Below are 16,518 nucleotides of genomic sequence, written 5' to 3' on the forward strand. Positions count from 1 at the left end.
GATAAGACTTTAGGCTCCCACTTGAATGATGACTCCAATCGGCTAGATTAAAAAAAAAAGCATTCTAAATGATGAAAACTCGTACAAAGTTAACAAAAAACATAATAAAACTGGTACCCAATTTCATTTAAAATCATCGTTAAAAGAAGGGTGAGAATATCATGGTCGGCTCTAAGAGTGTGCATGTGGGTGTCCAGCCGGGGCATGCTTTTTTCGATGGCACAAAAAATTTTAAAAATTTCCGATGTTATACACAGAATATCCGGACAATTATAATTCTACTATTTTTATAATACTCACAACACCTTTTAGACCCACATTTTGTAGATTACCCAAAGACTTATAGGCCCATCGAAAATTGAAAAAGGCCCATTATTTAACTAATCAATAAAAGTTAATAAATAAATAAAAATAAACGAATAGACGGGATAGCAACAAAGTCGACTTCGAACTCAGCAGCCACGGTAGCATCTGCAGAAAGAAGGTTTTCGAAATTATAGTTATTGAGATCTTATTTAAGATCCGCAATGCCCCAAGAAAGACTTAGCGGGTTGGTGATGATAGCTATCGAGAACGAAATATTAGAAGCATAAGCTGCGAATAGTTGATTCACCTATTTGCTATCAATAATGATAGGATAGCTTCATAAATCATCGGCTAGCTGTTAGCCTATTCAGTATGTCATAAACTTAATTCTAATACCATGATTTTGCTAATTGTTATGTTTATTGCCATAACTTTTCATTGGCGTATGAAAATGTTTTTACATTATTTAGTACGTTAAGATTTAAAGGCCATATTTTGTCTGGCTCTGTCGGGGCATGCGAATTCTCAAAGACACCATGGATGAGATAATTAGAATGCTTAATTACTGCAGCCACTTCATCAGCATGAATTGAACCAAGTGTTGGCATGTTAATTCCATGTCATCGTCTAAGTCAGATTCTGAACCCAACAACTAATCTTCATCATGCATAGCTTCATTGTCATCAATCTCAGAAATTCGCTTTATGCCATTTTATATCATACTCCTATTCATATTCACATAGAAACACATAATGGCCTTAATTTGTTTTCAGCCTTCGCAAATTCATTTGGAGTCATATATACATGACAACATCTGCAAATCCAATTCTCTTCTGGAATTGTTCTCAATGTCCGTATTAACAATCGTCACACTTGAACTCGATCATTACAACTTATCTAGAACATCAAATGTTTTATACAAAGAAGTCTTTCGAGGTTTATGAATTATAATTCTCTCTTTTGATTTTAAATATTATTGTTCTATTACTTAAGCATTTGGTTAGTTATACGCAATTTCAATCCCCTCAACTACATAAAAGGTGACAAAATTTTTTTGCCCAACTTGATATTACTATGTCCCTTTGATATCTAAATAATTATATCCGAAATAAATATACCCACGTTAGTTTGTACATCATCCATGATTATGAAGTACAACGTTCCCTTTCTTTGTTAAATCCATAACGTTACGGTCTATTAATGTGGTCGTTAGTTCATCTGTATAATTAAATCTAAAATAAATCCATTCATGAAGTACAACCTTCCCTTTCTTTCCATCATCCAATTAGAAATAACAAGTCTAGCTCAAAGAAAAAAGACAAGAACAAAAAATATTTCTAATTAGAGCTGCAAACAAACCCGAACGTTCAACGAATAGTTGGTGAACCATTCAACAGAAAGTTTGTGTTTTTTAATAAATTAACGAGCACAAATAAGAAACTTTGTTCGTTTAGTTAAACAAACAAACATAAATAAAGGCCATGTTTGTTGATTTCGTGAACCTTCGGTGTTCATTTATGTTAGTTTGTGTTCAATGTTTGTTCATTTAAAGGTTTTTATATTATAAATTTTTATTTTATTGGTTTTAATCTTAAAAAGTATGGAACCCTAGTTATGTCAAGTTCGGATAACTATGTTAAGTATATATTTATTTTGGTGGATTCTGCGTAATGCTTGTGATTAAAAATGGAGATTCTGTTCTAAAGTAGTAAAATGAAATATGATCGCTTGTATTCATTTGTGTTCTTTTATGTTCGTGAACATTTGTTTGTGTTCGATAAATACCCGTGAACAGTTCACGTACATGTTCATTTCCTTAATAAACGAACACAAGCAACAAATCTTGCTCACTAAGTGTTCGTAAACTGTTCATGAACATCTTCATTTTCTTAATGAACAAATACAAACAACGCTTTGTTTTTGTTCATTCAGTATGTTTGCAGCCCCTATTTCTTGTTTTCATTTGTTCATATTTCATAGACATAATAGCCTTTTATAGGCTACTAATTAACCAAGATAGAATAAGGAATTACATGAAAGAGAAAGAACCGACCGACGTAAAGTCAATTATGCATGGAATGTGAGGATGTTGATTGTTGGGCACATCTACGTACGTAAATGACAACGTGGGGTGTTGGCTACTATACAGCCCTTTCCTTGTCAATTGTCATATTAACTCTTCTCTCCTTTGTCGTGCTCTAACACTATGCATGCATATTGCATTACGGGCCACTGTTCTTATTTTCCGTCATTTAACACATCAATGTTATACCTAATTCTTCATCATTTGCCACCATTCTATTCTTTTATATTAGAAAATTAAAAAAAAAAATAAAACAGAAAAAAAAACTAATTAGTTAAAAGGCAAATAACCTGTGTGACCATGACAATTTGCACTATGTGACTAGGGAGATGATGACAGGGGCGTAGTGTTCCAATGAGCTCATGCAAGCCACGTAGGCATCACACATGATGCTCCATAAGGCATACCCTTTAGTGTGAAATTATTTTTACTCTATTCTACATTACAGCATTCTATATTCCATATATATACTATCTTATAGATAAAAAACACTCATGTTTTTTTTATTATTATTCTTTTTTTGTACTTTCTCTCTTATAATTACAACTCTTTCATTTTTTATAATAATATTTTAAAAAACAGGAATTATTTAAATAAAATATATTTATTTTTTAATATCTTTTATTTTAAAAAACTTTAAAAATCTTATGATGTACCTTTTGCTCTCAATTAAATAGTAAATATATGCAAGTCAAATTACATTTGATTATTTTTATGTGTTTTTGAGATATAATTATATATTAATTTTTACATATTTTTTATTTATTTAAAAGTGTTAATGTCTACAATAATATTTTTCCACCTATAAGATATGCATAAAGATTTAAAAATTTTATGTATTGACATATATTTTATGGTTTAGGATAGGTAATGTATAAAAGGTGTATATTTTCACATTACAATTTAAATCTGTATAAACAACACATATACTTATTGCCTACAAATTTAATTTTACATCCTTGGTTATAACGTCAAACAGTTGCACACTTGCGCGCACATAATAACACACATTAACAAAAGCATTCAAACAGTTGTTATTTATTAAAACATGTTGAAGGTATTTAAATGTAATCAATCAAGCTTTACTTTTTAAGCCTAACTTAACGAAAACAAGTGTAACGTAATCATATCGTAAACCAGATTTAAGTAGCTGTAATTTCTTGTTATTCCAGGGAGGATATCTGAACCCAAAATCAATAAGATATCCCCTCGTCATCACTGCCTTCTCATGACTGAAATTTTCGAACGAGTATTTTCCGTGGTACCTTCCAAATCCGCTTCCACCGACTCCTCCAAATGGTAATGTATCAACTGCATACTGTAATGTTTTTCATAAAAAAACATAACCCGTTGTTAAACAGTCACATATACTAATTAATAAGAGGCTCATGGTCCATGAAAAATATTGTGGGCCGAACCGATAGCTTAAGTTTCAAAAAACGATAAACCAAACCAACCAACTGGTTTAAAAATTGTTTTCTGAGTAAACTGTCATTATGCAAGTTTTAGAAACCATAATGGCGGAAAAGGAAAGCTTTTTTTATGAAAGTGCCGAAAGTGACCAAACCAGACGAAAATGACAGTTTACTCTTGTTTTTTTATATTAAAATGATTAAAGTGATTATCAGTACGTATAATTAATATGCATAACTACGCATTTATAGAACAAATATATGAATACAAATATAAATATAAATATAAAAAAGTTAAACGACCGGTAACTAGTTCAAAACCCTAGGCTGGAACGTTACACTGTCAAAACCGGACCATAACCATAACCATATAACAATCTCAAGCCGGCTGATTTGCTTCTCTTTGGGCGGTCTAGTTCAACATTTTATGAATACCCTTGTTTAAAATTAAAAGATTGATTAATATATAAGTTTTTGAATAATTACCTGAACTATGGAATCATTGAATGTAATGCTTCCTGATGAAGTTTCCGAAATCATCTTTTTCTGGAGTTTTTCATTGGATGTGAAGCCATAAATAGCAAGTGGTTTTGGCCTTGCCCTTATAAACTCAACGCTATCTTCAATTCTTTCCAACTGCATGCAAAAGTCAAACAGGGTTGACCATTTGTTACCATTGATATATTATGTAGTACAATGGTAGAGGGTGATAGTTTTCTTACGGTGATAATTGGAAGCAACGGCCCAAAGATTTCTTCGGTCATGATCGAAGAATCAAGTGGAGGATCAACCAATATTGTCGGCTCAATAAATCTACAAGGGCTCAAGATTCATTAATTCCCGGCCCTCCATATTTGATTTTTTTTTTTAATTTTAAACCGCAAACTAGCATACTTCTAAATACTCGTATAATTATAAAAACCACCTATACCTGCACCCTTGCAGGATTTAAATTTATATTGTTGTATTAATTAACATAAGCTTTACTTACAAGTTTTCTTCATCTGATTTACCACCATAAACGATTGAAGATTTGACACCAGGTTCCTCTAAAAGCGCTTTCAGTCTTGTAAAGTGTTTCTTGTTTATTATCCTAGTCATGCTATGAGATTCCATTGGATTGTCTCCAAATGATTTCTTGATGTATTTTTGCAATAATGCAACCTAAAGTGTTTAAACTGTTAATTGTTTCTGGTGATTAATGTTATGTAAATAAGTAAATTGATATGGATATGAAATTTAAGGTTTGTTTATTACCAAAGTAGGTGCGAATTTCTTCTGTGTGAGAATGTAATCAATTCCGACACAAGCTTGTCCTCCACACACTCCATATTTTCCCCAAATAACTCTTTTAATCGCGATCTGCTACGAGAAACAAACATGAAATTGGACATATAGACATGTTTATATTATTGAGGTGTATTTTAAATGTTGATCTTATTAAGTCTAGCAAAAAAGCCAGAAAGGGTCTTATAATGGGTTCAGAGCGCCGTTCAAGTCAAAACAAGTTCTAACCAAAATAGGCTCCGGTTAAAATAGACCTTAAGAGAAAAAAAAGTATCAAAATTGGTGCATCGACTATATTTATTTTAACGATGGCTAGTGGCAATGTTGATGCGGTGTGACTAGTACTAGGTCGTGGTGGTATTGGCTCACTTGGACATATTTAAGGCAACACGATTTATACAAGAGACCCATTGTGACAAATTAGTGTATCATTTGAGATGACACAAATGGACTTGTATAATTTGAGTTGATTCAAATGAACTCGTATGCAAATTTTTTTGCAGAGTCAACCACTCAACCCATACATAAATAAATAGTAATGCCAAGCTTGAATTACCTTTTTGTCCCAAGAACTAGAGATGAAATCAACCACAGCAGGACATTTTCCACCCAACTCTAGAGTCACTGGAGTTAGAAATTTAGCAGCGGCTGTCATAACAATTTCGCCCACTCTTGGACAGCCTATCGAAAACCATATTTCAAATTATGAGTCTTGTATTTCTCTAAGGTATACATTGCAGAAATGTATTATACAATATAATACTATTATTATATTGCATCATATGAGCATGTGTGACACCAAAAATGAGATGTATTATTCAAACTAGAAAACTATATGGTAATATTAATAAGAATAAATCAAGACATGCTGCATAACAAAAACCAAAGAAAAGTTTGGACCTGTGAAGAATATTTTGTCAAATTTGTGTCGGAGAAGATATTCACCGACATGTTGTCCACCTTCAACGACCTTAATTGCCGAGTTATCAAGGTAATCACGGATAGTGTTAGCGACAACTGAGGAGCATGTTGGAGCTAGCTCGGAAGGCTTTAGGATTACTGCATTTCCTGCGGCTATTGCCCCTATTATTGGTTCAAATGATAAACCTGTTGTATACAATTTTGAAACAAAAAAAAAACATGTTAGAGTCGTTACAGAAATCTACAACTTATCAAACATGTACAAAACAGTGAACAAGGGTTAGTTATGTAAAATCCATAAAGTTGAGGTACCAAATGGAAAATTCCAAGATGATATGATGAGTACAGCACCAAGCGGCTCCGGAACCAACTTAGCCGAGCTGGGGAACGAAGCTAGCGGCAATTTAGCCTGTCAACATGAATTTACTATTTTACCCTCAAAACCACTAAAAAATAAAAACATGTCAAAATATTTTTATAAAAACTTTTGAAATTTACCCTTTTGCTAGACATCCATTTCTTTAAGTTCCCTAGTGCATAGTTTGCAGATTTGATCACTGTTCCAATCTTCAAAATTTCAAATCCAAAAGAACATTATTAAATCATTAACTTATTAAACACACTGAATTATCATTGACGGTTTTGTTTTTTTCTTTACTTCTTTTGTTTGGTTGTTTGCTTTGTTCTAGCATCTCGCTAGTCCGTTTTAATGAAAAGCTTCTATAAAAAGCCACACTTGCTAAGCAGGCAGAAACCAAAACAATATGAAATATAAGATAAATGCATAAATTATCTTTTTCAGCATATTTATTATGGCAATAACTTCAAGCCTCTTTATATAGCAAATTTCGGAGTTTTTTACAGAACTAATATCGTTTTAGAAATTCTTTTCACAACTAAGCATGGGTTTGAAAATTTTTCAAAATTAATGCAATCTCCATTAGTAATGGCAACTTGAAGAAACCTTATAGGGTTAGTCAGGGAATGTAAGACTTAAATTATTGAGAATGTATAAGTTGCCGTTACTAACGGCAACTTCTGCCATGTTTTTGTCAAGTTGCCGTTACTAATGACAACTTCTGCCATGTTTTTGTCAAGTTGCCATTACTAATGACAACTTCTGAAAAGTTGTCATTAGCGATGGAAACTTCTGCCATGTTTTTGTCAAGTTGTCATTACTAATGGCAACTTCTGAAAAGTTGTCATTAGCAATGCAAACTTATGACAGGTTGCCGTTAACAATGGAAACTTCTGCCAAGTTACCATTACTAATGGCAACTTTTCGGTACCGAAACGAGTTTATGAACCACGGTTTTAAACACATCTCCTTGTGGTCATTTCTTAGACGTGATTCCACGTTTGCGGCTGCGACTAATGCTCCGGTTGAAGATCGCGACTCCGACTCTGATGGTTTAGGTGCGGTGGAGCATTGTGAATTTATGTTTTTAGTATATGTATTATGGTTTTAACGCATGCTTTAAGGTTTCTTATGAATTTAGGGTTTTAATGTATGCTTTATGGTTTGTTATAAATGTTGTTTTTTTTATTAATTAACTTTTAAATTTTAATACACCAAGTGTATTATCTTTAACTAGCAAACATGTAAAGAAAATTACAAAATATGTTAATATTTTCTAAATGCAATGTGAGCATGGTTATTGACTATGCTCAACGAGGTGAATTTTGAGTTACTCGAGTTAATTGAAAAAGTACTGATTTTCATGCTTGTTCATAATCTTGACTTAAAAAAATAAAATAAAAACAAAGCAAGTTTCAAAATTAATTCTCATTAACACCTTTTAAAAATAACGGTCTCCCCTCAATCTACTTATATTATAATAACTAAACATAATTAAAAGGATGCATGTATTATATTAGAAGTTTAAAAAATACATGCATGCATCTTTAGCTACTGACATTCATCTTATTTATTGTTCCAAACAAACACACGTGAAGCAAAGAAGTGATATCGGAAGTTGTCATTAGTAATTGCAACTTGGTAGAAGTTTCTATTGTTAACGGCAACCTGTCATAAGTTTCCATTGCTAACGACAACTTTTCAGAAGTTGCCATTAGTAATGGCAACTTGAAAAAACATGACAGAAGTTTCCATTGCTAATGACAACTTTGTTGTCATTGGTAATAGCAACTTGACAAAAACATAGCAGAAGTTGCCGTTAGTAACGGCAACTTATACATTCCCAATAATTTAAGTCTTACATTCCCTTACATTCCTTGACTAACCCTATAGGGTTTTTTCAAGTTGCCATTACTAATGGAGATTGCATTAATTTTGAAAAATTTTCAAACCCATGCTTAGTTGTGAAAAGAATTTCTTAAACGATATTAATCCTGTAAAAAACTCCAAATTTCGTGTACGTTACGTACTCTCTTCTCATCACTCAAAACTTCAATATTCAAATTTTTGTATTTTACTATTCATTACTACAAAAACATGTCACTTTTACGGAAAAATATTAAATATACAAACAATATATATGGTGGTGTAAGAGGTACTCCCTCCCTTTTGAAGATCGAGGGTTCTCACATTAAGCAGGTTAGATCGATGGATTTAGTTGTAGATTATTAGACGTTAAAAAGAAAAAGAAAAAAAGGATGCTAAATAGTTAGATCTAGTAAAATATGTTGTCCTTTGATTTGAATGTTACAACTATATGATATCTATAATAGATAAAATTAACAAAATAATAATAATAATAATAATATACACACACACATATATCAGTCAAAAATATCACGTGCAAATGCGTTATGCGGTTTCGTAATTCTCAACGTATTCTTGGTTTTTAAATGAACTCCCTTAGAACCAGGAATACGTTAAAAAAATGTCAGAACTGCATAATACACATATACAATGGTGTTTTAAATGTGTTACGCTAGACGATTAAGTTATACCTCATCTCTATAAGCTTCTACGTTATGCTTTCCCAAATCTTGATTGAGAGCCTCCATGATGTCACTTTCTCTCTCTTTGAAAAGAGAGAGTATCCCTTGCAGTTGTGACCTCCTCCATGATGGTTCTCTTGTCTTTCCACTATTGAAAACCTCCCTCAATTCCTTCAACTCTCCTTCAAAACCATCCACAATTGCTGCCATTGTGTGTGTGTGAGTACGTGTATTGTTTCCTCTCTTAAGTTTTATAAACGTCCATAGCCCAAAGGCTTGTTGGCCTAGTCTATAGTATACTGATAATACACGGGTCATTGTTAGGCTTCATAAATGCACCACCTACCAAATTCAATGTTTTAGTTTGAATCAAATGCCTGGTAAAAATTGTTGGTAGTTACCTCCAATATTATTATATCATGTGAGTATTTTGATGATACCTATATTTTTTTATAACGACGACTTTTTTGTATTTATACTACCGCACTCTCCAAATTTGGAGAGCCCTGATACCCCACTCTGGCCAGACTATGTTATCTTAACCGGGCCCACACTGGCTTCAAAGTTTTGCTTGGGTGTTCTCCCGGAAAACCATACCATTGACTGTCACTTGACAGTCGTTGTGCTACCACAAGAGTAGAAATCTCTGACGTAACACACGGTGGGACGAAAACCCGGGTGGGCTCAGGGTTCGAGCTAACAACCTTTGCATAAGGCCTAGCTCAAATCCTTCATTTCCAATATGCAACCAAAAGTGACACAAGTGAGATTCGAATTTGAGTCTTCACTGGAGAATCCAAGCCTCCTACTACTAGATCACAAGTGGGAGGTATATATCTACCACTTTAAATGAATCGATTATTAAAGAACTTTTTATGAATTGTTTGACGAAAGGTTCGTCATTAATGTACTAATGTACATCTATTTTTGGAACGGACATAGCTAAGATTTTATGTTTATTTAGGGTTATAAAGGTTTTGTCTAGTGTTTATAACTCTACCTATATACTTCTTTGTTTATGCATGATAAATACACATAAAAATATATAATTTTGAATGAGGACAACTTTAAAGAATAATAGCCAACTTTCAAGCTTGTTCTATTTAAGTCACTTATATTATAAATTCATAATAATAATAATAATAATAATAAATTAATAATGGTAACGAGCATAACAACAATGACTCAATGAGCATTTTTATCATAAATATAAAAATGGGATAAACAATAATAAATATAAACGTGTTTACACGTAGGGAATAATATGTCTGGAATTTTATTTCTAGTTTTTAGTGTTGCATGTTCTTCTTGATAGCGGGAGGGCCCCCATGACTTTATAAGAGCTTGCATGCCATGCCATGCCATGATAGGTAGTCCAGTACACTTACCCATGCCACAAAATCTGAAAGCTACTAGGCATCGGGTCCATCTCTCAACTTGTAGTACGTTATTAATTTGATACATAGCAAATCAACAAATGAATTTCGTGATGCATGTACATTATGGAAACGAGTCAAAGTGGCATCTAAAAATTGGCAAACGGATGGAGCGGAGGGTGGACCAGAGAGTGAAATAAAGCAATGAATCAACGACTTTAAGCCCCAAAATTCTAAAAAGTAACAAATTATATATAGGTAATTTAGGTTTTGGAATTATTTGTCGATATGATTTGTGGTCTATAATTATGCATACGTATATATGAGATAAAAGTCACATGATAAAAACATTTTTTCATATGAAAAGGGTCTCATTTTTATTATGCGTTTTAGGTCCCTAAAAAGATCGAGACAACCCCAGGATGGAGACACCGTCCTTTAGGTTGTTAACTAGGGTCATGTAAATTTAATGGAAGACTAATAACTAATTATAGTCTTTAATTAGTGTTCTAGTTCACAACTGTATGTAAATAGAAATAATGTTCAACTATATATAAAGAATAGAAGGAGATGAAAACTATTAAAATTTAGGCATTTGTTCATGAACTTCAAGTTCCGTGTTGAGTCTTTGAATCAACAACTATCTTGAACTTATTACTTCCGCGTGCATCATTTGATATTAGAGTTCTTGGTTGTCAAATGGTTCTGCGTGGAATTTAAGACCCTCGAGATCGTAGACCCACCGACAATGGCATGGTAATAATTATTCGCTTCCCATGTGCCCGTGGTAAAGAATGACTTGCAACTCACAGGACCGCTGACTAAGGCAGTGGTGATGTCTATCCCGACCCACAGGATATCAAGATTAAAAGGCGCTGGAGACAAGTCCAAGATCTTCAAACACAAGAAGAGAACAAAATACTACGTCGGCGGATTCAAGATCTTGAGTTGAAAAAGAAGATGAGTGAAAAGGAAACCGAATCGGAGCTTTGAGCAAACTTATCCCTAGAGCGAGTCACAACATGAGTCTAAGTTTGATGAGGATGGAAGTGATTTGGATGAAGATGAATGTTTATTTGTGAAGCATGTCCTTGTGATGCAGAAATGAAAGCATTCAAATGGCTATGACACTTTAGTTAATTAAAAACTAGTAAAACGAACCATAGGTTCCAAAAACAATTTCGTCAATGTCATATTCAACAAAACCTAACTCTTAAATAAATCCTAGCAACCTATTTATACTAAAGAAAAAACAGATAACATGGAAATGAAATAAAAATAAAAATAATAAAAGATCTAATAAAAATAAAGACAAAAATAAAAGATAATATTGATGCTTCCCGCATCACCTTGATGGTAACCCACTCAATAGGTCGCCAACAACCTCCTTGACAATGATATGGTTTGTTCGGCCAATTTTGTTAAAAGTTTTGAAATGTACAATGGTGGTTGACGGAGAACGAAATTCTGATTAGGATAGTGGCGCAACTTGTTGCCCATTTGCCTTCTGTTTCGATATAATAACTACTTTGCTTATTATAATACTATTGATATTTGATATTGATTTGGATTTGCAAACTCTAACCACCATGTCAATCGAGGAAAGATTGAATTTAATTTTGGATGATTTTATCAATTCTAAATTTTCAACTGGTGGAAATATTTTGATCAATTTTATTTCTAAAGATCGTACCCTGATTAGAGATAGTTTATTCTTTTTTTCTCAAATGGTGTTGCACTGCATGATTTCAGTGACACAACTGGCTCGATAATTCTAAAATCCTCAAGCCATCCATGAAAGTGTTTGAACAGGATATGTAGTTGGTAGACACGAGGAAGGCCAAGATATTTCGTTTAACCCGCTAGTTTATTACAAGTCTCGAAAGCAAAACCCCGACCATGTGGAGACGTATCAAAGTGACGCCAAGGTGGAAAATGAGTCGAGATCCCTTTCATTTTGAATGTTGTTTGGGATTCTTTATTTTACCTTTAACTTTTTCAAAAAAGTTAATAAGTCATGGCATTGTGACTTATTAACTTATTTTGAAGGTTGTTAATTAGGGTCATTTGAATTGACGTTGAATTTATATATATTAATAATAGGATTAATTAGGTTTCTAATTAGTATTCTGGTTTACAAGTGTATGTATTTTATAAATAGGAATAATGGTTGAAGAAACACTAATCGACCCCTGGGCAGATTACGGATAATCTGGGGGTTAAATAGATGTTTCCCACGAGGGGTTAGACCCGGCAAAGATGGTTCTTCTGATAACCTGCAAAACAGACACCGTGAGCTCGTCACTGAGAAGGGGGGGGTACCTCCTTGTGACCACCCTCCGGCGTGAGAATCAGACTAGATTGCTCTTGAATATAAGTGTATATTAAGAGATTGCTAGAGCAGATATCAGGTATAAGATATAAGATACAAGATAAGATGAGATGATCATACCATTTGGGGTATTTATAGCCGAAGGTAGGTTTCCAAGAGGGTATAGCCGGTTGAATAGTATTCATGTTCTACCAACTGTGGCCTACGCACGTGCCATGCTGGTAGTTGGTGGGTAGGCAGCGGCTGACATTGACCAGGCCTGCTGTGTACTATTCCTTTTCCACCAACTGCAGGCTATGCACGTGGTATGACAGGAGTTGGTGAGTAGGTAGCGGCTAATAGTGACATACAGTACAAGAGCATGCTGCTCGCCATACTGTTGTCAATGGGCTGTCGTATCCCTGGTCAGATCTTTTGCCCATACCTCGTCAGGTACAGTACAAAAGATCTTCCAGTATCGTACGGACTGGCTCATTTGGGCGGGAGTATTCCCCCTCCCGTCTTTGTGCGGGATTGTTCCCGGCTTTGCTCATTCCTTCAGGTGACTACTGAATTATTGAGAGCTAAGTGCCTTGTGCGTGTAGCCTTGCTGCGCGGGTGGCCTTCTCTGATGGCTTGTATCCGCAGCTGCGGGAACAGGCGGAGTACTTCACCATTGGGAGGCATTTCCTGCGGGAACAGCTTGCGTACTGCGCGTAAGGACGTCACGTCTCTGAGCATGGTGGGTCCTGCGGATCCAGTTGGTTTCTGCGCAGACGTCTCTTCAAGGTGAGTCCTGTGGGTCCAACTGGGCTCTGCTGGGACCTACCTCTTCAAGTCCCCCCAGTCCAATGTTCTTCTCATGAGTTTAATAAGTGAGGTGAAATTTTGGACTTAAGCAAAGGGTTTTTGAAAAGGGTTTAGTTTTAAGGTTTTCCATGGGGATTCTTCCCGCGGAAGTCCTTATGTCACTTGCAGAAATTCCCGACTTTCCTGCTTGATCTTTGGGTATGATGCGGGTAGGTCTGTAACCTCCTCGGAAGTCAGGAGCGTTGAGTCACACTTGTGTGGATTCTCCATGAGGTTTTGGTAGTTTTGAACATAGTGATCAATTATGTTAAAACCACCAATTCCATCTTGAAGCTTCAAACAATGTAGTTCTCGACGTTCCCGCTATGCGGGGATGTTATTCCCGTTTCCGCAAGCATTGCCCAGAAGATCCTTCTTGGTTTCAATTCCCTGCGGAGCGCTAGGTATGTGAAGGGTTTTGCCTTGACACTGTACCCGCACTCGTCTTACGGTTACTTTACTTCCAAGGTATTCCTGGCGTCAATTCCCTGCGGGTGCTAAGTATGTGAAGGGTTTTGCCTTAACACTGTACCCGCACCCGTCTTATAGTTACTTGGTCGCCGAGGTATTCTTGGCTTCAATTCCCTGCAGGTGCTAAGTATGTGAAGGGTTTTGCCTTAACACTGTACTCGCACCTGTCTTACAGTTACTTGGTTGCCAAGGTAAGGGGTATTTTCCCGCTTACTTTTGAATCTTTTTGAAATTTTGAAATTCGAAGAGTTGGTGAAAGGATAAGAACAGTCCAAATTGTTGAAACGTCGTCCGACGGTTTCTTCTGACTGTGTCAGGACGTGCAGGAAGTTATGGTGACGTGACAGTACATGGTCATTCCAGACGCTTTTTCAGACGCGTGGGCGCGATTTTTCGGGCGCGTGGGCGCGAAATTAATGGCACGCGTCCTTTCAACAGCTGTTGCCAGCTTGCACTTTGCCACGTGTCATAGTTTCATTGCACCTGCGATTTCTCTCACTTCCGCATTAAATTCATCGCATTAATTGCGATGAGTATATAAAGGGGGAGAGGGTCCTTTGTAATCCACACTTTCACTTTTCTCTTCATCTTCAAAACGATTTCCGGCGAATACTCACCTTTTCAGTCGAGCATTCTCTTGAAATCGTTCTCTTCTTTCATACATGCAAGATGTCTTCTGCTCACGATCTTGAGGCTACAGCCGAGGAGGCTGGGGTGTACGCCGAGAACCCGTCATCCACGTCCGACAAGGATGACAAGAGTACTGCTGGCGAGTGCCAGTGTGCTCTGCCTGTCGATCTATATCAGTACATCGTCAGGAAGTTCATGCTCGAGTCTTTCGAGCCTGAGTTTCCTGAACCTCACCAGACGGTGTATGATGCCCCCAGAGGCAAGATCGGGGTATATGCCGCGTTCTTTGTCTATGGGAATCTTAGGTTCCCCTTGACGAAGTTTGTGTACCGTGTTCTGGAGAGGCACGGTGTACACCTGACCGAGGTACACCCGATGGCGATCGCGAAGATTCGCCACTTCGAGTGGGTGTGCCGGATTCTGGGCGTTGAGCCCTTCGTCGACCGCCTGATGACCTTCTACTCTTGGAGGTGCATCCAGGGGTGGTATACTCTGATAACCCGGATCAAGGGTTTGAAGATTTGCGCAACCGAGCGCAGTCTTCGTTCATGGAAGCGGGAGTTCTTTTATATCTCCGCTCGCGCCATCCCCCTTGCCATGAAGTTCAAGAATGGGCAAGCACTCCCCAGCCTTCACGCCTCCAACTACCAGGAGGCGGAATGGTTCTCAAAGATTTCCCGAGTCCAATCTCCGGTTTACCGCTTTGCGGAGTCCGGGATGGTGATGCTCGGGATGAGCCGGGTGTGGAAGGATGCGGAGGCGCAAAAGATCCCGATCGTCCTTGAATACGGTTTGAACTCTGTCCCTTACGGTATGCTTCATTTCTTTTTGTTGATTTAGAATCTCTTCTAACTTCTTTCCTGTTTATTTTCAGAGGGAAACGATTTGCAGTCTCTCCTGCAGCCGCGGGAGAGTGATGGTCCCGCTCGGATGGGTACTCGTGCTCTCGATGAGAACGAGTTGCCCATCTTGGAGCAAACGAGGGATCGGTTTGTGGAGGTCTACCCGCCAGGCCACCCTATTCTGAGCGCCACGCGGCCAGGTAAGGCGTTATTCAACCCTCGACCTCTCAATGCTGAAACCTCTGCTGGAATTCCTCTAATTTTGTCATCTTCTGATGAGGAATCCGCAGATGGTCCTCCGTTGGTGCGGAAGAAGAAGGCTGCCGGCGGGAAGGGGAAGGCGAAGGTTGCCTCCACTGCCGATCCGGTGCATCGGTCTGATTCAGACACCGAAAGCGAGGAAGTGGCGGGGAACCCTGGTGGTGCTAAGACCACTGCTCCGGAGGCTGAGACGACCGTCACCTCCGAGCAGCCCAGGACAACGACGGTGAGCGGCGTTAAGAGGCCGGCTCCATCGGGTTCGTCTCCGCCTGTTCGCACTTTTAGGCTCAAGAAAACCCGTAAGTACAAACTTCCTTTATTTTTTAACTTCATATCTTTCCGCCAATATACTTATATCTTCTGTGCAGGCGTGGATGCTACCGCATTCCAGGGTGGAGCGGGGAGGAGCACCTCCGGACCCATGACGGTAGGTTTGGTCAACCTACCTGAGGCGATGACCCAGGCGGCTGCGCCTGCTTCAGTTGGTTCAGTTGCTCACCCAGTTGAGCCAACTGTTCCAACTGCGATGACATCTCCGCCGGCTGTCAGTGCCATATTTACTGAATCTTTCACTGAGCCGGCGGTGACTGTTTCTGCGGGTACCTCCGCAGCGGCGACCACGGTTGTGAGTTCACCTCCGTTGGTTTTTACCGCGGCGGCGTCTATGCCTCCTCCGACGTCGGCAGCTACGGCCGATCCTTCAGGTATGCTTGGGGCTTCTCGCCAACCTCTGCCCCCTTCCCATCTGCCTGACCTCTTGGATGGATTTCCCTTGGGTTCAGGTGATGGGTTTGGCGGCTATCGGCCTGTTGTCGACCCTACAGGTGCGTAGGGTTCTTTTGGCCTTTTTTTTTTTTATATA

The 16,518-nt window shown here is 37.4% G+C and overlaps 1 protein-coding gene and 1 non-coding gene across 2 annotated transcripts; both read right to left on the minus strand.

Annotated features, from left to right (window-relative positions):
• Positions 1-991: 991 nt before the first annotated feature.
• On the minus strand, positions 992-1,070 carry LOC143594550 (small nucleolar RNA snoR28). Its single transcript, XR_013146353.1, has one exon. It is a non-coding gene; the product is annotated as a small nucleolar RNA snoR28 (small nucleolar RNA).
• A 2,394-nt stretch (positions 1,071-3,464) lies between these two features.
• LOC143594545 (aldehyde dehydrogenase family 3 member F1-like) lies at positions 3,465-9,270 on the minus strand. Its single transcript, XM_077073828.1, has 10 exons — positions 8,926-9,270; positions 6,508-6,576; positions 6,322-6,418; positions 5,989-6,195; positions 5,645-5,769; positions 5,059-5,163; positions 4,793-4,965; positions 4,524-4,614; positions 4,288-4,437; positions 3,465-3,707 (listed from the first exon to the last, which is right to left on the minus strand). Exons 1-10 carry the CDS (start codon positions 9,232-9,234, stop codon positions 3,465-3,467), a joined length of 1,569 nt encoding a protein of 522 aa, XP_076929943.1. The 5' UTR covers positions 9,235-9,270.
• Positions 9,271-16,518: the final 7,248 nt, after the last annotated feature.

Source organism: Bidens hawaiensis, unplaced genomic scaffold, assembly GCF_021521415.1.
Source record: "Bidens hawaiensis isolate Kalapana, Puna unplaced genomic scaffold, B.hawaiensis_p1.1 tig00043830_1, whole genome shotgun sequence".
In the NCBI taxonomy this organism is placed as follows: Eukaryota; Viridiplantae; Streptophyta; class Magnoliopsida; order Asterales; family Asteraceae; genus Bidens; species Bidens hawaiensis.